A 24,594-nucleotide genomic window follows, 5' to 3' on the forward strand; every position below is an offset into this window, starting at 1 on the left:
ATTTAAGTAATATATACTAAGAGCCTTAAATGTAATTCCTATCCTTAGTTTAAATATAACTTAGTTTAATTTCACAGCTAATATTCAAGGAAGTCATTGGAAGTTCACATGAAAATGCACAGGCGAGACTCAAACTTCCTATACGTTTGCAATTGGGTGCTGGTTAGTAAGTTGTGGCACGTATACACACACACCCACACACAATTGTGTGCATATATACATATACATATATATATATATATATTTAGAGAGAGAGACAGAGAAAGGAGGAAGGATGGAGGCACACCCAAATATTAATATTGATTTATTGATTATTTTAGAATAGTGTGATAATAGGCGATTTTTTTTTCTGTTTTGAAGTCTGGGAGATGGGAGGAAATTCACCTTTGTTTCTGTTTATATATGCTTTCTCATTATTTAAAAAATGCAGAATAGTCCAGAGAGAAAAATAGAAGTAACTAAAATTATGGTTGCTTTTCATTTTCCTCCTCATGCTCTTCTGTGTTTTCAAGCCCACTATGATGGGTTTTACAATTTGAATTAGAAGAAGCATCAATCATTCATATTTCAAAAGGCCAGCTTGCCCCTGAAATAGTTCACCTTTGGCCTCTGTAAAAGAGCCTGGATTTCTGCCACTAGCCAGGTCTTTGTCTCCAGGCACCATGAGCTCTCAGGATTCACAGTATAGCACAGGTCCTTAGAAAAGTCATCAGGCTCCTCAGGCCTCACTAGTTTTGTAAGATGGAAGCATCTGCTTTGCCTCCTGAAAAAGGCCTTTGCGAACATCCTTTGCTGATTATAAAGACCCACATAAATGTGAGGAGAAAATAGACTCCTGTGGAAGTGTAGACGCTTCCTCTGGGTTCTGCTAAACCTTCACCAATGTAAATGGCTGCAAGTCATTTAAAGATCAAAGAGTCATTTGCCTGGCAGAGAATAAAGAGCAGGCAACAGGACGGTGGCCCTTCCCCCCAAAGAAGGCTGTGAGACCTGGCCCCGAGTCACCGCAGCCTGGGCTGTTCCTTCCCAGACCCTCTGCCCCAGAGTAGAGGGAACGATGAAAGTTCCCCTACCCAGTCCTCTACTCAAAAACCATTAAAGGACCTGCCCCCATGGCCGCAAGACACAGGCCCAGTCCGTGTTCCTCTTTCTGGTCTATCAGACCTTTTACAATCTGATCCCAACCCACTGCCCCAACCGCATCTCTCATTATCATACTTAATGCACCAACCAGTCATTGCCACAATATTGTGGATGCTTCCAGGACTCTTGGTATTCTCATACACTGTTCTTTCAGCCATAAGCCCTCTCTGTTCCTTATCTGACCAACATCTCCCACTCAGTTTTTAAGATCCAGTTTCAATGTCGCCACTCCCCCCTGCCCCCTGCAGTTGGCAGAGCTGTTAGTACAGGTTGCTGTTTACCAAGCACTTGATTTAAACTTCCATAGATGTACACAGGCAGAAGCAATGATGATTTGTGCACACACAGATCTAGTATATAGAGACAATAGTTTCTGGACAGTGATTTATATTTGCTCCTACAATAATAATGACCATGATAATGATGATGACAATAATGTCTTGCTAATTTTTCCCAGCCCTCGTGTAAATAGGAACACAGTAAGTGTTTGTTGGACAAGTGAACAAGCACATTGCTCCAAGTGGAGGAGGTAGGAGGAGGGGAGGGGAGTGGAGGAGAGGCACTGAAAGAATCTCATCCTATGGGCCATGGACTCACAGGGTGGTCGGCATCCAGTTCCGCTCCATAGCTGAGAATCTGATTGGCAAATCTGTCCAGTTCTTGGATGGTTCTTGGGAACCAGGGCACTGAAACACAGAGAAGGCAAAGTCCTGAGTGCAGATTGGCAGGACATGGCCAAAGGCCTCGCTGAGATCAGAAGTGGGGATCCCAGTCAATGGTGATGGCAAGTGGGCTGGCTTCCAGATAACCCCCAAATTACTGTCATTCAAAAGTTAAACTCCATTTTCCTTAGAAACCAGTTTTAAAACCCATTCCCAAATACATTATCTTTCCTGGAGATGTTCTCTGAATTATCTCAAAATTCATCTCCCTCCCACCCATCATGGTAGTTTTCTTTGATGGTTTTCTTTAGTAGCAGAATTTTTTTTCCCCTCTGTCACCCAAGCTGGAGTACAGTGGCACGTGATCTCAGCTCACTGCAACCTCTGCCTCCTGGGTTCAAGTGACTCTCCTGCCTCAGCCTCCCAAATAGCTAAGATTACAGGTGCGCTCCACCATGCCTGGCTAATTTTTATAATTTTGGTAAAGGCAGAGTTTCACCATGTTGACTGGGCTGGTCTCGAACTTTTGACCTCAGGTGACCCACCCCCTTGGACTTCCAAAGTGCTGGGATTACAGGCATAAGCCACTGCGTCCAGCCATTTGCAGCAGAATATTACATATAGGCCCAAAATATAAATTATATAAAACCAGACTGTTCTACTGTAAACAAGTTCATGAGATCCCATCTTCCCATTATGTGTTTCCCTCCCAAAGGCCCCGGGCACTGCAGCAAAGTCTTTTGATTGCAAAGCCAGTTAGAAAGCCATTGTGAAGCAGAGCGAAGGGAGTCAGGTAGTTGGGATCTGAAGATGCCTTGCAGCACCTAAAGGATTTCAGACTTGCTTCTGAGCCAGTGTAGTGGGGAAGGGGTTGGGCTTGAGTAGGGTGGACTACAACACCTGGGTCTTACAGAGAGAGGGGCCCAGGGAGAAGGGCAGGTGGCAGCACTGAGGTCCCTGTGGATTACAGGAAACAAGACACATTGCAGGTGAAAATTTCCCAGGAATGAACAGAGACAAGGGCATTTTGGACTGTAAGTTTCATGAGGGCAGGAACCATGGGTACTTTGTTGTACCAGGCATAAAGAGAAAAAGAAGGAAGGAAGAAAGAGGGAAGAGAGGGAGGGAAACAAAGGATAGAAAGGAGGGAGAAAACAAGATAAGGAAGGAAGGAAGAAAGGGAAGGAAGAAAGGAGGGAAGGAAGGAACTAATGGATTCATCCTGGTTATGTTAACATTTAAGGTATTGACAGCAGTAACCACCATCGAGAGTGCCTGCTTTAGTACAGTTGCTATTTCTGAGGTACCTCCAAAATAAGGCAGGCATGATAACCCCTCTTGCGCGGGTAAGAAACTGAGGCTCTAAAATTTTAAATAGCTGGTTTAAGATCACACCAGGAGTAAGAAAGTGATAGATTCAAAAAGAATCCAGAGAGCCAAAATAGATGTGGTGGGAACCCTGAAGTGAGCACAAGGCTTCCAAACTTCCCCTGAAATGAGGTTGAGGGGAAGATGCTGAACTTCCAATCAGCATCCGGTCTGGCTTAGAACCCCGGGCTCCATCTGCCTACTTATCCTCTCTGTGTCTCAGTTCCTCCTCCGGGAGGAGGAGGAATAAAACAACTGGGATACACAACTATAGGAAGAACCGCAAATGTGTTTTTGAAGCCTTCCCATATGCCAGGCACTTCTGGTGTAGCATTTCTGGTGGAGTAGCTCCTTGAATCTGAGGATTGCTGTAGGCAGTGATGAGAGACAGGCAAAGGGCGCCGCTCAGCGTCTGGCACATAAAACACGACTTTCCATCTGACACCCATTATTCATGATTCTGACCTACTTAGATAGGACAGGAAAGAGCATGCATGCCATCTAGTGGTCAATCTGGGGAAATTCCATCCATGATCTAAACAGGAGCCTCAGGAGGAGGAGCAGCTGCATTCCAGCAAAACAAGGAGAGCTGATTCCAGCAGTTCATCAAGGTCCATTTAGACCCTTGTTTCTGCAGAGCTGAGGAGCCTAGGCTCTCTACCACCCATGTTAGCAATAAAACTAACACAGAATGGTATTCTAAATATTTTACCTGTGAGGTGGGTACTATTAATATTCCCATTTTAAAGACGAGGACACTGAGGTACAGAGAGGTTTAGTGCAAACCCAAATACACACACTGCTAAGAAACAGTGGAGTCAGGATTGAAATACAGGTCCAGCTGACTCTCTGGCTTCTGGTCTTGATCGTCAATCTCCTGCCACTCATGGGAAGGTGGCAGAGCATACTGATAAGGAGGGCTGGCTCTGAAGCCAGATTTCCTGCCCAGAGGTTTCCATGCCCCTAAAGCCCAGCCCTCTTTTCCAGATTGGCTCCCTATGGACAGCAAGAACAGAAGCAGATGCTGCAGCCATCATTCCAAGTAACACTTCTGTAGTACTTGCTGTGTATCAGACACTGCCCTAAACATTTCACATATGCTATCCCCTTCAATTTCTGCAACAGTCCTTTGAGGTAGGTATTATTATTATCCCATTTTACAGATGAAGAAACTGAGGAACAGTGAGGGCAAGTCTCTTGATAGACCTCCTTGGTCCCAACTGCTGAAACTTTGGAGTCTCGGGTGACTTAATACCATACTCTGCTCACTTGGTGAGGAACGTGGCTTCCCACCTTGTCACCTACACTCCTCCCCAAGGTCCCCTTCCTCTGTGGGTCCAGCATTTGTATTGCACACTGAACCTCTGTTGTCAGTGCCAAGAATGGGGGTTTTCCCCACCCAGGTTTGCAAGGCCTTGAGAAAGGAATCAGCACTTCAGAGTCATCCAGGGCTCAGGATCTTCTTTAAGATCTTTCTTGTTTCTCCAGGACTTTTCCACTGCGGGGTTTCAATGACTGGCACCCACCTGGACAAGGGGGCCTAACTTCTCTCCTCTGTGTTCAGCACCATGGATAACCCCATCCCTGCACCGTGGAGGTAGCCTGTCTCCATTCATTCATCATTTCTCTTTTGCCTGGGAATCATTCATAATTCTGTCAGTAACCGCTGGCCCCAGAAATAAGGCAGGCCAAGTCCTTTCTTGCTGCACCCCCTTCTTACTTAGGGGACCCTTAGAATCACCAAAGGAGATTCCACAAGTATGTACTGAGCACCTCCTGCATTCCAAGCACAAAGTACTAGGGGGTGCATACAAGGGACTCTTCATCCTTGTGGTGCTTACGTTCTGGCAGGGGCAACACGAAATAAGTAAATGTAAATACCTGACGATGTCAGGAAATTTTTGAAGAAGAAGAATAAAGAAGCATAAGGAAATGGAAAGTTATGGGGATGCTCTTTTTTAAATTCTTTTTAAAAAATTCCATCTTTATTGGGGTATAATGGAACAATAAAAAATGTATATATTTTTATAATATAAAATTACAATTGTATAAAATTGCATACAATTGTAAAATTTTCATGTATATACACAATTATATTTGTATATATTGCACATATTTTAGTATTTATTTATTTAAAACGGAGTCTTTCTCTGTCGCCCAGGCTGGAGTGCAGTGGCATAGTCTCGGCTCACTGCAACCTACGCCTCCCGGGTTCAAGCAATTTTCCTGCCTCAGCCTCCCAAGTAGCTGAGACTACAGGCACGTGCCACCACACCCCGCTAATTTTTGTATTTTTAGTAGAGACAGGATTTCGCCACATTGGCCAGGCTGGTCTGGAACTCCTGACCTCATGATCCACCTGCCTTGGCCTCCCAAAGTTCTGGGATTACAGGTGTGAGTCACCACACCTGGCTTATTGCATATATTTTATATAACACTTATATATATTTATATTATAAAATTATAAATACAATGTAATTATTTAATACATGCATGCATCATGGTTACCATGATCAAGTTAATGAACATATTAATCATCTCATGTAGTCATTTTTCCTGTGTGGGGATGGAGTGGGACCAGGACCCTTCAGATCTCTCTGAGCAAATTTCAAGTACACAGTAAAGTGTGATTAACAATAGTCACCATGCCGTACATTTGACCCCCAGCACTTGCTCATCTTGTGACTGAAACTTTGTACCCTTGATCATCTCCCAGTTTCTCTCATCACCCTACCCACTGGCAACCAACATTCTACTCTCTGCTTCTATAAATTCAACACGTTTTGAATTGGATATAAGTGATACCATGCAGTATTTGTCTTTCTGTGTCTGGCTTATTTCACTTAGCATAATGCCCTTCAGATTCACCCATGCTGTCCCAAATGACAAGATTTCCTTTTTATGGCTGAATAATATTCCAGTGTGTGTGTGTCTGTGTTTGAGGGTATCACATTTTCTTCACTCATCCCCCTGTTGATAGATATGTAGGTTGTTTCCCTTGGCTGTTGTGAATAATACTGCAATGAATAGGGGGTGCAGACATCTCTTCGACATACTGATTTCATTTCCTTTGAATATATACTCAGACGTGGGATTTCTGGAAAGTATGGTATGTATATTTTAAATTTTTGAGGGACTTTCATGCTATTTTCCGTAATCGCTGTGCCAACTTACATCCCCACCAGCAGAGAACAAGGGTTCCCTCTTCTCCACACCCTTGCCAACACGTATCTCTTGTCTTTCTGAGGTTAAAGGCAACATGCTATTTACTATGACATCCTCTGCCTCTAGACCCCAGAGGGAAGACCCTGGTGACTTGACATTGCCTTGGCATGGCTCAATGAAATCTGGGATAGTCAGGATCTGGCCCTAGTCCAGAGTTGGTTTCCTATTTGTGTCATGAACAGTCAGTCCAGCAATGGTTAAGAGTCTTACAACAGCCCCGGTTTGAATCTTATCTCTGCGTTTACTATCTATGAGCCCAGGAAAAGTTATTAAATCTCTTTGTGCCTCACTCTTCCTATCTTTGAAATGGTGATAATAGTAGTACTAGAAAATATTGCTTTATAAGATGTCCAATGAGTTAATATGCATGATTTATGGAAAACAATACTGGCACATAGTAGATAGTATTACTGCTCAGTTGTGAGTTACATATGTGTGTGTATGTATATAAACACACACACATATCACACATACTATATATATATATATATTTTTTTTTTTTTTTTCTACTCTGTCCTTAGCTTATCATAGCAGAGAGCAGAGTGGAAAGTTTTCCAGCAAGCCTCGAAAGTCTCTGCCACTTATTTTGTTGTGCAACTGGCCAGTGTCTTATCTCCTGGAGTCTTAGTTTCCCTATTCACAAAATGAATTAAAATGCTATTTCCATATTATTGGATGAATTAAATGCTGCAGCAATTTGACACATCTTAGCACAGTGGCCCATAATAAGTGCTTTATCAGTGTTAACCATTAGTATGACAATGATTTTAATGATGATGATTAAAGGAGGAGGAGGAGGGAGGAGGAAAGAACAGAGATTGGGATCAGGAAGCTGGTTCTCTGTCCAGCTTTGATATTAAGAGGTTTCTAATCTTGGGCTTCAGTTTCTGTGACATGTGGGTATTAGATTCATCTGCGCGTCAAACCCTTTTGAGTTTCTTATTCTGAGACCCGTGGGATCCTCTGAAGGGCTGAGACTGGCCAGAGGATACCTGGAAAGTCAGCTCCAGTTCAATCAATGTGTCAACCTCATTTATTTTTCAGAAATACAGTCACTACATTTGTTCAGTTCCCAAATGCACTGCCTCATTTCCCTTTCTCCTCCCACCAGAGAAACAACGTTCTTCCCCATAAACCTAAGCTAGGGTGCACCACCTTGACTTGGGGCTGTGTGGGCTGGCTGGCGCCCAGCGAACGCCAGAGGGCAGCAGAACCAGCCTATTTCCAGCTCTGGGTGACCTCCCCCCCCCCCCCTTTTTTTTTTCCTTATCCAAAGGAAAATTCTTACTGGGCCACCTGACTTCGTTCAGCTCTCTTGGTCGGAGCAACAAAACAAAATAAAACAAAACAAAAACAAAAAATTTGAAGAACTTGAGAAAATTTGCCAAGACTCAGATGATTCAAGTCTCTGTAAAAAGAAGACAAAGATCAAAACAGCTCGCCACATCCCAGACCTTTGAGCTCTGCACCTTGTCACAGAGGCTGTGAGGGACCCCAAGGTAGCCCTGCGAGGCTGCAGGGTGCTCACCTGAGTCCAGGGGCCTTTGGTGGCTTCGGGACCCCACCATCTTCAACAAAATGTCCAAAACACAGCCAGGCTGGAGAAGTGGCAAAGCCTGCAGGCTCTTCATACACACTTTGCAGCCAGACAGCCTAGCTCCAATCTAGCTCAAATCTCAACTTTGGAACTTTGGAACTTTGTGCGAATTACTGAATCTCTCTGTTCCCTAGTTTCCCATTTACAAAATAGCTATAATAATAGTATGTCCTTCAGAGGGCTGATGGGAGGATTAAAATGAACTCGTGTATGGAGAGTGCTTAGAATGGTGTCTGGCACACAGCAAGTGCTTATAAGTATCTGGTAGTGGTATTATTATCATTATAGAAGGGCAAGTGAGAAAGGGTGAGAAGGCCTGGTGCTCACTTCCTCCAGGCAGCAGCCCAGCCCCATCTTTGATCTACTCCCTCACGTGAAGTTAATGCCCTTGGGTACAGTCTATGCGTCTTCTATGGTAGGATGAGGACCCAGGTCAGGCCTAACCATTAAGAGAAATTCACCAGCTATCATGTTGGAGAGCAGGGATAAAGCCTGAGGAACGAGACCGGGGAGAGGCACCTGGGTGCTGGGTGTTGGGGATTGGGGATCGATTCCTGATGTGGCTCACTTCCCATCTTGCAGAGTTGTGAAACAGGCAGTGCAAGGACCTCAGGAGAGACCACAGAGGACCCCAGACAAACTCAGTGCCAAGCCTTGACACAGGTACTGACTCTACATTGTGCGAAGGGTGTGCACATCCCGGGCTTGAAGCCAGCAGGTCTGAGTTCAAGTCTCATCTTTCCCACCCACACAACATGGGAGTCTGAGCAAACTACTTAATTCCTGAGTCTCTGGCTTTGCATCTGTGAAATGGGCAAGGTGCTGAGCCCTTGCTGCCTCCTTCTTTGGAGTGGGAAGAAACTGACCCACAACAGGTGCACCTGTGACATCAGTCCTTGCACTTGAGCCTCATAATAAACTCCAGAGTTGCTTGTCTGACTAAGATAGTGGTCTCAGAGGCCACTAGAGGTCAAGCCAGTCTGTGCTTGTGTCTCTAACCTCTGCACCTGGGCTCTTCTGATTTTTCCCAGGCAAAAAGGTAGGGTTACCCTTTTTACTCTAAAGTTACATTTTCTTGAGAGCTTATTATGCACCAGATACTGTGCTAAGTGCTTTACTTTCATCATCTCCTTTAATTCTCAAAACAGTCCTAGATGGTAGACATTATTGCTGTTCACTGATGAGCAAACAGGCTCAAAGAGATAAAGTGGTTTGCTCAAGATCACTGAGCCAGCTGAGCTAAAAACACAATTCTGCAGCCAATGCACTTCACCAAAAAGCAATGCTGGGCTTTGAATAAAGGTGTGGTGGTGGTGAAGGAGTGCTTTTAAATTTTAGATTCATTTTCTCCCACCTTGAGAAGGAAAGGAAGTGTGACAAACTAAAGTAGATCTCTCAAGGTGCTTGAAGAAGATCCCCAGGACAGCCTTGGGCCTGCCCCATCCTAAGCATCCCTGGATTTAGGGATAGTCTCTTTTTAACATAAGTTCTCCTTCACATACCCCTTCTTTTCTTTACTGAAGCCTGCAGGTCCCTTCCCCCACCCAGTCTCTCTCACAAAGCTGGAAATAGAGACTGACCCCAGCGACCCAGACCTCTGTTTTGAAAAGTTAAATCAGATTAGTTCATTAATGGCCTTGCCAAATACCTCGGCCGGTGGGCTGGCCTCTGTGAGCCCCTCAACAGCCTCTCGGGTGGGCGGCTGGGCTTCCCGGTTAATGAATGACTTGGGCAGGCTGGGGCAACAGAGGCCCTCTGTGGAGCGGAGGCACCCGGTGGGGGCAGATCATTAATAAATATTGATTTGGCTCCAAAGGAAGCAGCCCGCTGGAGAGCTGGCCCTGGACACCCACGTAGTGGTCCCATTAAGTCGGGGTCAAATGCTTAGCCAGGACGCCAAGGGGCGGCTGGCTCAGGAGCGTCACTGAGCAAAAGACCCCCCAGGCCTGGCCAGAACCTGCTTCCTGGCCAGTGGGTCAGAGGAGGCCCATTCAATTTACAGCAGCTCAAGGTGCAGGCTGAGTCCAATCTTACCCCCTCCCTCCACCGGACATTCACCAGCCCCAGGGGTTAGCCGGCAAGGCACCCAGGCTTGCCTCCAGCCTGTCTCAGAGAGAGCAATAAATCCTGGTTTCTTGGGTGTGAAATAGAAGGCTGTTTTCACCACCCCCTCCCAGGCTCCCGGATGTCTCCTTCTAGGCAGTGGCCTCCAGCCACGCAGAGAAGCAGTTGCTGCGTGCTGATCTCCACAGCTCCCACAAAGGAAGAAGAGACGGCTTGCCAACATCCTGCAGGAGCAAGACTTTTAAGGGTTTTGTTTTTCTCTTTTAAGTAGCTTCTACTTTCTTTCTGGAGAAGGAATGCTCTTCAGGAAGCTCTTGGCAAGACTGATGAGCCAAAGGCTGGCTGATGATGCCCAGCTATTACCCTCTGCCTCCTGGAGGCAGCAGTGGTCAGAAGTCAGGAGTAGTGGTTTTAGGGCAAAGCATCTGTTCTCTCTGTTCACATGGAAAAATAAGAATCCCCAAACTAGATGACTAAAAGGGATCTCACACATGAAGAGTGAACTGTGCTTAATAAGCAGAGGGAGTGAGTGAATAGATATGAGTGAAATTATGAATAAATAAAATAATAACCTGTAGGGCCATTTATTCCAACCACCCCCTAAATTACAACTACCCTCCCAATATCGTTTTTAAGATACTATGTATCTCATAAACATTATCCATTGGCCCCTATATCCCCAAATATCCAATTCTATCTTCTGAGAGCTCACCATTGCATTGAGATCTGGTTGCCTGTCACTGACAACTCTAGTTATGGTCAACCAACATTGGGCCAAACAGAAGATACCTAAAGCTTCCTCCATGTATCGGCTGTGTCACTCCAGGAGCACTTATTTGGCCCTGCTCCCCTTCTTCTCATCAACTGAACCCACGCCTGGACTCAGTGCCTCAGTGCACCTCCTAAGACTACTCCTGAGGCATGCCACCTTCTCCATCACTGCCATGTATTATGCCATGTAGCCACAACCTACTAGATTATACAATGCATGGGTCTAGGCACCATGTCTGTCTTTTTCACTATTGCATCCTATCATGTGACTGACACCGAGTGGGCACTCAATCAATACTGGTAGCATAAATGATAACTGAATTAGGAGATAGATGCAAATGAGAGAGGAATTTGGCAACTCTGACTCTGTGCTGTTTGAGAAGGGGTAGTAAGAGAAGGAAGAAAATTCCAACAGTCAAGATTTTTAAAAGGTAAGGGCCACATAATTCATAAAATGCTAAGGAAAGAGAGAATTCCTGGGGTATATTTGTGTCAAATGCTACAAAAACATCAAAGAGGATGAAAAATAAAAGAGGCTATTGGTTTTGAGTATTGTCAGAATGGTACAAGGAAAGGAAGAAGAGAAGAGAAAAGGGAAAGAAGAAAGAAGGAAGCAAGGAGGAAACAGGATGGTGGAAGGAGGGAAGGAAAGAGGAAGAAAGAAGGGAAGGAGAAAGAAAAGCTGCGTGAAAAGCTGATCTTCTATCTCATATGCCAGTGCCGTGTGCAATATAGCACCAAGTGGATGATGTTAAGCACAAAAAGTATTTGGTAATGCGAGATCATTCACAGGGCCCGTTATACAATCCCACACATGAAGTTGTCTCCATGGCTGCTAGGTAAGCCTGGCTTCAATGAGGTGGTGGCTGCGACCAATTCCTTATATATTATTATTGGCCTGGTCAGTGTCTATACTTGAACTGGTGGTGACAAGTAACCTGTTATTGGCTGGGGTTATAGATCATAGAGAGCTCTCCCTATTGAAGCTTAAGGATGTCTAAGATCAAGGGCCTATTCAACTCAAACAAGTTCAACTTGGTCTTTAAGCACCCTAATGCACAGGGTACTCCACATAATCCCCTCAAGGAACCACAGGAATTGGGAGAGTGGGGTCTTTGCTCCGTTTCACAGATTAAGGACAAGGGGTCATCCATCTGGAAGGGTGTCAGATGGAATTCAAATCTAGCAGGTAGTGTACAAAATGGAGACCCAAATCCTGGCTCTTGACTCTAAATTCATGGCCCTTAGTGTGTCACGACAATACTCCCTCAATCCAGCATGATGGCAAAGTGACATTTAGTTACAGTCATTCCATAATCTTTTACTTCCTTCTTCAACTGAGAGAACACACCTGTCACACAGAAAAAATGTATTCCCTGTCTAATTTTTCTCTACCTTTCACAATCTTTTAGACTGACCCAAATAGCATTTCGCGGTTGCCTTTGTTTATCAAACATCAAGAGTTTTGGGAGTTTGGACATGCTCAACCCTAAGATTCATTGTGTGTGTATCCTTATGAGAGACTTAAGGGTAAGTTTACTTGTAACCTTTTGCATGGGCCCTACATGCTAAGCACTTTATGCAAATTATATCATATAATCCACACAACCACACTGGTACCTGGATTTCTTCATTTGCAGATGAAAAAATTGGGGCCTAAAGAGGGACGGCAACTTGTCCAAACAGCTACAGTCCAGGAATTGAACTGCAAAATCCATGCAATCTTTTAATTATACCTTTCTGACTTGTTTTCTAATATTGAAAACAAGAATGTTTGCTTTAGCTATGTTTGCTTTAGCTGTCAGAGTTGGTTGTTGCAAAGCTTAAATGAGACAACCTAATGTGAAAGAATTTGGAAAACACTGGATGTGGCATACCAGTGAGGGATTCCTCTTAGAATGAGAGCCTCCTCATAATTTTTTAATCTTCCTGAGCTTGAAGCTCTGTGACCTGGCAAACTAGATGGGCTGCAGAAATAGCATTTGCTCAGGATCTTCCTTTGCCAATGAAGAGAGCTGCCTGTGACTGACTGCAGGGAGAAGACAGTCTACCAAGGATATGAAGAGTCTCTGCTTCCCGCTCCTGGGTTGGTGTCAGCTCCCCCTGTATGGGCTGATCCTCTCAGCTGGAGTCTGCTTGTCTCAGTGAGGCAGTCTGCTGAAACGAGTGACCTCCCCAGCTGCCAGGACTTAGTGCTACATCAGCGCATCCAGCAAGCATCCAGGTAAAGACTGAAAAAGGCAGTCAATCCTGTGTTTTTGCAAACATGTAGATACTTGGCTCCTGCAGACAAAGAGCCACACATATCTACAGCTGTGAAAGGCACCCATGGAATGCACAAAGTGAAATGCATGGGAGCAGGTTTAGAACTGAGAAGAGGGCAGTGGGAAGGTGGAGACAGAAAAGCCAAGCAGAGGAAAGGAGAGAGGAAAGAAATGCTCAGGTGGTGGGAGTGGAGAAAAACTCTAACCATATGGATTCCCTTCCAACCCTAAGCAGCTTCTCTCTAAAAATTCTTAACTCTTTGGGAATCATAGCCCCTTTGAAAAATCTTGTCTCCTAAAAAATATGCAGGCACACCCATGTACTATTCTGCCCACAATCCCAGGGGCTTTTCAGAGCCCTCTAAGGAATCCTATCCTCCCTTCAACCCCGATTGATCTGAAATGTCAGCTTTACTCAGCACTGTTCTTCAGGTCAGCAATGTTGAAGCAGAAAAAACTCAAGAAGGCAAGGAGGGGCAACAAGAGGGAAGGAATGACTATAATGATGTTGCTTTTGTCTTCTTATAGCAATCATAAGTGTCCCCAGGCAAGATAGATAGATAGATAGATAGATAGATAGATAGATAGATAGATAGATAGATAGGCAGATAGGTCTTTCTGCTTTCCACAGAACCAGTAGTTGTTCTGGTAATTTGAATCCACTTTTCTTCCCCTTATAATCACCATAAATTAAATAAAACCCAACAGATATTTATCTGCTCTTGGAAAATAACTGCAAACATATTTCTCAAATGGTGATGTTATACCTCTGTCTACCCAAGACATTGTGTCTGTCCGCTTCTCCTGGCTGCAATCTGTCTCCATGTAGGAATTTTCTAACCCCCACTAAATGTAATGTCATGCAGTCGACTCAAAGGGAAAGGTAAAAGGATTAGTAGATTGATCGATGAAAGATATTAATGCTCTTTCATGTTGGGTTGAAGAAGGATTTGAAGTCATCAGGAAAGAGGGTAGCAGGAGAATAGACCTCAAGTATTCAAAAGACTCTCTGGATTAAAATCCTATTAAATTCACATCAGCTTCTCCAGGAGGCATTTGAGAAGGTTGGGGTTTCTTTACCATGTCGCCGTAATTAACCTTCTCTTAAGCTGTTTTGGGTGGAGAACTTTCGCAATTAAGAAACTGAAAAACTTTTATTTTCTATCACCCACATGGCTTTTTGAATGGTTTAAAAACTAGAGTGGAAAGTGGTTTAGCTTAATTGATTTCTCCTACTTGAACCTGCTGTCAGACTCGCCTCTGAGATCTGTGCCCTTCAATAAAAAGGGCATTTTGTCCGGAGAAAGAATCAAAGGTTCAGATCTACTACAATGCTTTTCTTCCTCTGACTGTTCTCCCACTGGGTCCTATAGAAAGGGCAACTTTGCAAAGGAATGGTTGTTCTCCTTAAAAAGACCTGTTTCTTGGCCCAGACCCCACTCCACGGAAACTATCACAGAAACCCAAAGAGCCTTTCTTGGCAGATGCCAGGTTGTGGCATGTCAGCATCAGCTGTCTCATTACAGGTAAGTTAAAGTCAGGTGGGGGCAGCCACTATGGGATTGGGTGAGCAATCCTCTGAAGAAATAAGGGCCACAAAACACATGTTGTTTTAAAGGGTTGGTCTTAGCCAGTTTTTCTTCCCTAGGGAAAATGTCACCCCACTTCAAATATCAACAACCTTGCCATTTTGAACAAGGACGTGAGAATCCCTGCTAGGGAAATGGACCTGTGCTTCCTCCAGGTTCCAATAAGCCGAACTTTTATTACATGATGCCTCTATGTAAAAACATCAGCTTTTTAGGCCGGGCACTGTGGCTCACACTTGTAATCTCAGCACTTTGGGAGGCCGAGGTGGGCAGATCACCTGAGGTCAGGAGTGCAAGACCAGACTGACCAACATGGCGAAACCGCATCTCTACTAAAAATATAAAAATTAGCCGGGTGTGGTGGCATGCACCTGTAATCCCAGCTACTCGGTGAGGCTGAGGCAGGAGAATTGCTTGAACCCGGAAGGCGGAGGTTGTAGTGAGCAGAGATTGTGCTCCCGGGTACTCCAGCCTGGGCGACAGAGTGAGGCTCCATCTCAAAAAAAAAGATATCATTAGCTTTTTTTACTTTCACACTTCCTGGATTCTCAGAGCTAAACACAAGCAGAGAACAGGCCGAATTGCACCAACCTTGTCTTTGTCACAGCACCTGTTCCTCTATTCTACTTACCTGGGTGTGTCTTCCCCTTTGCCAGGCTGCGAGCTCCTTAACAACAGGCAGTTTGACCCATTCTCTCCTAGCACTGTGCCTGGCACAGAGCTGCTCTCAACACACCCTTGCCTGTGACCCCCTAGAACCCACTCTTTGCCTTAAGGCAAGTCCCAGCCTCTGTTTCTACAATGAAAAATGAAGGGGTCTGTATGGCTGCATGACCTCTCAGGTCACTTTCCAGTTGCCAGACTCTCTGGAAAAGGAGCTGTGTACAGGCTGCATTTCGGTAGTTCTTGTGCTCATTCCAGTGTTTATAATGATAATGATGATAATGGTAAGAATAGAGAATATCTTTAAGTCCTTAAACATGCTCTGCTCTGTTCTCAGTGCTTCACTTGTGTGATTTCACCAACCCTATAAGGCAGAGGCTCTTGTGACTCCCCTTTGATAGAGTGGGAGACTGCAAGGGTGAATGATTTGCTCAAAGTCACACCAAGTGTGGTCACCGTGGTTCCTGAGTCTGCACTCCCAACTCCCCCTCTATGTCCCCGCTAAGAACCTCCTTTCTGAGCCTCCAGTTCAGGCTGCCGGCTCTCCAGCTGGTTTACTATATATTCCCTGGCTCCTCCAGGGGCTGGCTGTCTGCCTGTCAATTGCTTTGATTTCCTTCCTCATGGCGCCAGCTGGCCCAGCCTCCACCTGCTCCAACCAGAGGCTGAATTGCCCCAGGATCTGGCAGGCCCTTTGTCCAGAGGGTCTGCAGCTCCTGTTGAGAGCAGGTGGCCGGAAAAAAGCAAGAGAGGGCAGTCACTGGGGAAGCAGCTTGGGAGGCTGAAAAGGAAAGAAGGCAGATAGGACTGATCCAGGGAGGAATTCCCAGTGCCTGCCCTCCAGGGACCTGAGCCCACCTGCATGGCTGCCCACTCTCTGCAAAGCCAGAACACTGGGGTGGGCTTTCCTTACCTTGGTTATACCTACAGGGGAATGAAGGCAGAGATGAGTCTCCTAGAAAGACCACGGAGCTACCTTTTAAAAAATGTTTCAGTGGCCTATTTTACGGGGTGGATCTTGTCTCATTTTAAAGCATCTCTGCCTATTTAAATGCTTCTTTCAGCTATGGTGCCTGAACTCCTCTTGACCCAAAGTCTTTCGAAGTGTTTTGGAAAGAAACTTGATTTTACAGTAGAAAAAAATAATTTTTTTAAAGAAATTCATCTCTGCAATCACATTCTTAAGTATTTACTTGAATCAGTTGAAAACTTATCTTCACACAAAAACCTGCACATAAATGTTTATTCACAGCTTTATTCATAAGCATCAAAAATTGGAAGCAACCAAGATGTCTTTCAATAGGTGAATGCATAAGCAAACTGTGATACATCCTGACAATGGAATATTATTCAGGGGCAAAGAGAAATGAACTATCAAGTCACAAAAAGACATGGAGGATTTGTAAATATGTATTGCTAAATGGAGGAAGCCAGTCTGAAAAGGCTACATACTGTACGATTTCAGCTGTGTGGCATTCTTGAAAAAGCAAAACTATGGAGCTAGTAAAAAGATCAGTCGTTGCTGCAAGGAGTGTGTAAAGAAGAAGGAATGAATAGCTGGAGCACGGGGCATTTTTAGGGCAATGAAACTATTCTGTATGACACTGAAATGGTAGATACATGACATTACTCATTTGTCAAAATCAATAAAACTACAAAACACAAAGCATGATCCCGCATGTAAGCTATGGACTTCAGTTAGAGATAATATATCAATATTGGCTCATCAATTCTTTTTTTTTTAATAATTTTTTTTTTTGAGACGGAATCTCGCTCCGGAGCAGCTGGGACTACAGGTGCCTGCCACCTCACCCAGCTAGTTTTTTTGTATTTTTTTTTAGTAGAGATGGGGTTTCACTGGGTTAGCCAGGATGGTCTCGATCTCCTGACCTTGTGATCCGCCCGTCTCGGCCTCCCAAAGTGCTGGGATTACAGGCTTGAGCCACCGCGCCCGGCCAAGAAATAGCTATCTTTAGGAAGGGGAAAAAGAACTAAAATTCATTATATGTCTAAAATATACCACGCACTTGCCTAGGTCCCCAACCTATATCCGCTCAGTCCCCCAAACAGTCTTCCAAGGCATTATTTCCAATACATATATATTATTTTGCTTCTGCAAAATAACACCAATATGTATTAAATATACATATATTTAAATATGCTGTTAAATATATATATTGCTGTTATTTTATGAAGACAGTGTGGAGTTACTTATGTTGCAAAATTCCTCTAATTCTTACCTGTGTCTTTCTTCTTATCTCGTGAAAGCTCATGGACAGTGGCCCCAATGTCGTGCCTCAAGATCTTGATGATGTTTGTCAGAGCAGGCAGGCTACGTTTATCCAAATGGGTGAAAAATTCGTACTCATCTTTCTTTAAACGAGAAGGTCTAGATTCAATGTGGGTCAGGTTTATATCATTCTCCTAGAAGAGAGAATGGGGAGGGTGAGGAGACAGTCACTGGAACTAACACAGGTCAAAGATGCAGAACCAGTACAATAAAACCTAACACAACAAAATGGAGAGTTCACAAATACAATTGTTTTTATAAGAGTAGAAAAGAGTCCTTAAATTTCCAAAAGTTGTTTACTTTTTCTTCTTTAAAACCAAGTACTAAGTGGAAGGAGGTGGGGCAGTTAGTTCACATGTTACAATTTAATCACATGAAAATCTGCTAAAGGCCTAGAGTTGCCACTGTAAGATTTTGATTTGGTTAAAATATTTAAGACAGTGGTTGCCAAAAATATTTACATAGGAAACCTCCCCACTTCCAAATGAAATTCTATGGAATTACAATAAATAAATAAGATAGAAGCAACATTGTTCTACTTGAATAGGGGGGTCAGACTTACTTGATTTATATCTAACATCTAAATTTATTGCTTGTGAGACAATGTACTTTCATGTTTCTAATTCTCAGTTTTTCCATCTGTAACTTGCTGGTCTTAATTATACCTGCTTCATAAGTTCACTGGGAATGTTGATGATATGATACATATGCACCACTTGGCACATAGTAAAAATTATCTCATATAATTACCACTAATATATTTATATAGGCCAGGTGCGGTGACTCATGCCTGTAATCCCAGCACTTTGGGGGGCCGAGGCAGGCGAATTGCCTGAGGTCAGGAGTTCGAGACCAATCTGGCCAACATGGTGAAACCCCATCTCTACCAAAAACACAAAAGAATTAGCCATGCATGGTGGTGTGTGCCTATAATCCCAATCCCAGCTACTTGGGAGGCTGAGACAGGCGAATTACTTGAACCAGGGAGGTGGAGGTTGCAGTGAGCCAAGATCGTGCCACTGCACTCCAACCTGGGCGACAAAGCGAGACTCTGTCTCAAAAATAAATAAATAAATAAATAAAATAATATGTGTGTGTGTATATATATATAATTACTTTCCATTCAAGCTATTCAATAAATATACATATTTGTAGCACCCAACAGTGGCCAATGATCCTTCTAGCAGCTTGGAATCCATCAGTGAACAAAATAAAGATGCTTTCCTTTATAAAGCTTACATTGAAGTTGAGGGGACACAAACAACACACAGAAACTCATTTGTGCATGTTATAATGAGAAGGGCTAAGGCAACAACGCAAGGCAGAGCAGGGGGAAGCAAATGGGCATTCCTGAGGCAGAGTGAGGGCAGATTGCAGGACTAATTAGGGCAGGCACATGGGGCCTCATTGGGATGGCACGATTTGTGTACAGTCCTAAAGGAGTTGAGGGAGGTGAAGGCCGGAAGATGGCAGCGTGCCTGGCCTGTTGAAGAGACAGCCACAAAGTGGGTTGACGAGAGTGGAGGAGATGAAGGGGAAAATAACAGGAGACAGTGTCAGAATAATCACAGGGCATTGCAGGCCATTTTAAGGACTATGGTTTTGATTCTGAAAGAAATAGGGGTCTTTGCAAGATTTTGAGCAGAGGAATAATATGATCTCATAGGCTTAAAAGGATCAGTCTAATTTCTATGTTGAGAACAAACTTTAAGGGATAAGGTAGACTAAGCAAGGCCTGTCAAGAGGCTGTTGCTGAAATGCAGACAAGACGTGAATGTGGCTATGTCCACGTTGGTGGGAGTGGAAGTGGTAAGAAGATAGTACATTCAGGACGTCTTCTATAATCTCCTCAAAAGGATCAAAATTATCCAAGGATATGAGAAGAGTTTGTGGGTAAGAAAATGGAAAAATGTTCATCATATTCCATGTCACCCTCAGATTTGACTATTACGCTGATCACTATGCGGCTAAATAAAGAGAATTTCAGGAATCCAATGGGAAGAAAAGAGCACATCATATCTCCCTGAGGAATATCATCTTTAAATCAAATATTATGGGCCAAGCTAGGTACTCAGACAATGCAAGGATGAATAAGACATTTCCCGCTTTTACATTAGCCATTCCTACCCTAATCAGATCATTTTTAATGGCTGCCTGATGATCCGCTGCATAGATGCAGTCATAAATTCTTTAACCAATAATCTAGTGATGGATATATGTGCTGCTTCTTATTTTTCTGCCACTAGAAATAATGGACAACATTATACATAAATTTTTGCCTACTTGTCTGATTTCTCAGAATAAATGCCTAGAGGTCAAATTGTTTAATCAGAAACTACCCTTTAAAGATTCTTTATATATTGTCCCATTGCTTTCCAGAAAGACTATACTCATCTCTTCTATCTTTCCACTACAAGATCCATGTTTCTCACCTGTACTAACTTTAAGGATTTTCAATATTCTTGACTTGACAGATGAAAACAGCAAATAACTCATTGCTCATTTTTTTTATTTAATTGCTGATGACACTAAACATTTTTCCTAGGTTTAGTAGCCATTTGCATTTTTTATGAATTATCAGTTTATACCATTTTCTTATCATAGAGATTTTTTACTGATTTGTAATAATTGTTTATATTTTCATATTAACTCTCATATGTGTGTGTGTGTGTGTGTGTGTATAAAATTCAAACTGACATTTATTCTTGACTATTCTTAAACACCTCAGTGAAAAAACAATTTTTAAAATGCTCTCAGAAAGTGTTGGAACATCACTAGTATAAATAGTCTTAGAGTTTTTATGGAACGTAGCTGTGATGTATTATCAGAAAAAGGCAATAACTTCTTTCTCAAAGGCAATAACTGCCTGCGTATCAGAGTTTGCTTGATGTCTCAAATGCTCCCTAATTGTAGAACCAAATTCCTTGGACTCTTCTGGATTACTATGGCATCTGCTGAGTGCTAGATGCAAAATCACCAGACATAAATAAGAAGCACAAGGTGAGTTGTATAATTTGTCCAAATGCATCCCCTAAAAAAAATTAGGCTGGATGACTCAAGAGTTTTATTTATATCTGTCTTGTCCCTTTCTGAGAATGGGCTGTGGGGGACTGGAGCTCATTTGTAATTATGCCACAGTTTTCTTGCAAAACCTGGACTCTTTACACTGGTTCTGAAGCAGAAATGAACTAAAAATTGAATGTTGGTCAGCAGCAACACTTGGCAAAATCTACTAAAATGCAGTGAACCCCCAACACAAAGATGTCAACTTGCAGTCAGTGTTTTCCTGCTGGAAGCACTTGCTAAGTATGGAAACACCGCACTCCCACATTCGTGCGAAGAGCTGGGAAACTGCTTTCATTAAATGCCACAAAAATGTGAAAATAATGATTATTTACTACAGCTTCTCAATTTCAATGCCTTTAGATGGTGATATTTTAGCTCTTATAGTTATTACAAAAAAAAAGACATTTATTTTAGTTGGTCCTCTAATATAAATGCCTAGCAAATTATCTGCTACTTAGTCAGAAAGTGTGTGATTTCCTTGGTAATGCTATTTATTATAGAGAAAAACAAGGAGTATCGTATACACTTTATTAAAACAAACATATAATAGGGGTTACTCCAATATTTAAATGGACAGAAAGTATCTGAAAATATAACTTAAATAACTCTAAAATTTCAAAACATTAAAATTCACTGAACTTGTGGTTGAAGAGGTTTATCTATTGCCTGAATCGTTAACGGTATAAGGTTCAAAAGAACGGTAGTGATGCCTTTTCATACTTAAGTATCACTTTATAGTATAGAATTCTTTTCTGTGACCATCCCAACAATCCTTTGAAAAGGTTAAGGGAGACGAAAAAAGATAAAATCAGAGATGAAGGTGCTCTGCCGTAAGCAGCTAGAGAGCAAGGCCCATTTTTTTTCCTAATCTCAGAGTCATTAGTTTTTTAACCACACTGCCTTTCCTGCCAGGCATACATACAGTGAGCACTCCACTAAAATATTAACTTTTATTATTATTACTACCATGATGTCAAACACAAATAATTAAAACCTCTGGATGTAGTAAATACAATCAGTAACCTCAAACAGGCTCATGGTGCAGTCATTATTTATGGCTTCAACTGCAGGCCACACATCCTTGAGGACTGTGGCTAGGAAACCCACAGAGGGGCCCCCATTAGGGAGAGAGAATAGTGGGGAGGTAATGCCAGAGAGACAGCGGCAGGTCTGAAGCTTTCTCTGGCAAACAGAGATTACTTGTTAAACAAAGCAAAGAGCAATGTCATCCTTCCTGGCTCAGGAAGAAAGAGAACGGGTAGGTTCCACCTACTATTTACCTAAGATGAAACTTCAAAAGAAGACATAACCAATTCCTGCCTTATGCAGAGCTGAGAGCACAGCAAATCCAAGAACCAAGAATGGACACACCTCTGGCATGCTTATTTGTGGGAGAGTTTGGGAAGGAAGGGGAGCAGGGAAGAAGTTCTGGGAAGCAGACCATAGGATATAGTGCTTTTCACTCATACCCCATCCCTGGAAGCATCCACTTTCACAGAGAAGCTTCTAGCTTTGAGGATAACAATAAAACAATGTATGTTTCATGACTCAGTTTTTCCTAGTGTTAGAGATTTAACTTACGGGAAAATTCACATAGCATTTCACCAAAACTTCTAAGCTAACTAAACTCCCATAATAGAGGAATGATGAAGTGGACTGTGGTATAATCACACAATGGAAGATTAGGTAATCATTAAAAAGTGAGTAACAAAAACAACAACATGTATTAAAAAACGTGTCAGTAAGCACTTCAAGACATGAGTGCGGTGGCGGTCTCCAGATGAAGGGCTTAGGGGTGATTTTGTTTCCTTCTTTCTCTTTTTTTAAAATCATAGTTCAACTTTCCTAGAAACATTTATTGCTTTTTTTTTTTTTTTTGAGACGGAGTCTTGCTCTGTTGCCCAGGCTGGAGTGCAGTGGCACGATCTCGGCCCACTGCAAACTCCATCTCCCAGGTTCATGCTCCCGAGCATGTTCTCCTGCCTCAGGCTCCCGAGTAAGTGAGACTACAGGTGCTTGCCACCACGCCTGGCTAATTTTTTGTATTTTTAGTAGGAAAGAGGTTTCACCACTTTAACCAGGATGATCTTGATCTCCTGACCTCGTGATCCACCTGCCTTGACCTCCCAAAGTGCTGGGATTACAGGCGTGAGCCACTGTGCCCAGCTACATTTATTAACTTTTATAATGAAAACTTAACTTTATTTGTTAAATGGTTATAATGATAACCATTGGGGTAAATACTTACAATGGATATAGGTGTGTGATTATTAAAAAATGTTTAAAAAATTATGCCCAGGCTAACAAATGGGGGGTGGGGCACGGGAGTTATGATGAGATTATATGTAACTGCTGCTTACTTGGCAGAAGTCTTCTATGAGTGAAGTTGCTGGTTAATTACACACTGAACATAGAGCTGAATTGTTTAAATCATTTCTTTCCCATTGGAATCAATTTGTTAATAAACAACCCTCCGGTTTGGCATGTAATTTCCTTATTGGCGTTTTTCTAATTTACTAGTATGGATCATTAGAAACCAATAATTTGATTGCTAACAGAGCCTCGAAAGTTAATTTACAAGCCTGATTAGGATCATACTTTTAACAAATTAATTTTTACTTTTCAACAAGAGGTGTGTGTAGGTTTACAAATTGACCCATATACACTCACCACATCTTTGCTGAGGGATAAAGAAAGCACTCTTGATACTACTCCAAGTGGACATCTGGGGGAAGGCAATAAAGGCTTGAACTTTTCAAAAACAATTTCATGATTTGTCTAATATTTAATTTATGCATAAAAGATGGCAGCATAAATCCTTGCTTAATCAGGATTCAAACAGAAGATACAGGCAAGGTGAAATGAATCACCAATTTTTCTAAGTATTCACCAGAAACTCCTTTCTTCTCCTGTCGTTTAACAAAGTCTTTCTAAAGGGGTATTGGTCACAAGTAAATAAAACTATAGAAACAGAGTTCATAATGGTGAAAAGTTGGCTTGTCTTTCTGGATCTTCTTTTGACCACAAACTGGGCACCCCGTCTCCTCCTCCTCCTCTATTTTATTCATTGTAAAGAGAGAACGGTATCTTGCAAGTATATGGACTATCTGAGTTCAAATTTTGGTTCTGCTACTCACTACCCTTGGATATATTAATTGGCCATTCTGAAGTTGGTATTCTGTGTTTAAAATAAAGATGATAATATTACCTGGCAGCTTAATGAGAGTTTAAAAAAGCAAAAGCACCTAACAATTTTTGTCTGCACCTAACAATTTTTGTCTTCATTAATAGATATTCAGTAGATATTCCTTACACTCTGCCTCCTCAACTTGGTATAGATGCGCATTTCTCTGAAAGATGGAGCACATTACATTTTATGTGTCATTGTATCCTTCAATATTTGTTTTACCCTAAATTTTTCTCAGCTCTTTTTTTTTATTTTTATTTTTTTTTTGAGAGCACACTTCGAAAAGAAGGAAGGCCTAGGCATCTTTTGAGATGAGAATAGACTGGCAAGGGAGAGCTTCTTGGACCACTATGTGCTACGTGCTGTTGTCTTGGAGTAAACCTAAGTGAAGTTATGTCCTGACCTGTTTCAGAGGTTGCTGGGGACAATATCAAAGAAATTTACAAAAAAATGTCCTAAATCACCGGTCTTAGGTAAATAGACAGGAATGTTCAATAATTCATTCAGTTAAGCACCTTTTCTGTGTTAACCACTGTTCTAGGTGCTGGGGTGTAACAGTGGGAAAAGCAGAAAAAAAAATCTCAGCCCTCGTGAAGCTTTACGTTCTTGAAGGAGGAGACAAATGGTAGCTATGGTAAATAAGTAAAATATATAGTCTTCAGATGGTCATCAGCATCATGTAGAAAGATGAAGCAGGAAAGAGGG

At 42.6% G+C, this 24,594-nt stretch overlaps 1 protein-coding gene across 1 annotated transcript in view; it reads right to left on the reverse strand.

Annotated features, from left to right (window-relative positions):
• PAH (phenylalanine hydroxylase) overlaps nt 1-24,594 on the reverse strand; it is a 70,299-nt gene that overhangs the window by 30,943 nt on the left and 14,762 nt on the right. The window contains exons 3-4 of the mRNA XM_023189187.2: nt 17,587-17,770; nt 1,741-1,829 (exon numbers count right to left, since the gene is read on the reverse strand). Coding sequence (XP_023044955.1) covers nt 1,741-1,829; nt 17,587-17,770 — 273 coding nt within the window. The remainder of the gene's footprint in view (nt 1-1,740; nt 1,830-17,586; nt 17,771-24,594) is intronic.

The sequence above is a fragment of the Piliocolobus tephrosceles genome, chromosome 10 (assembly GCF_002776525.5).
Source record: "Piliocolobus tephrosceles isolate RC106 chromosome 10, ASM277652v3, whole genome shotgun sequence".
Taxonomy (NCBI): Eukaryota; Metazoa; Chordata; class Mammalia; order Primates; family Cercopithecidae; genus Piliocolobus; species Piliocolobus tephrosceles.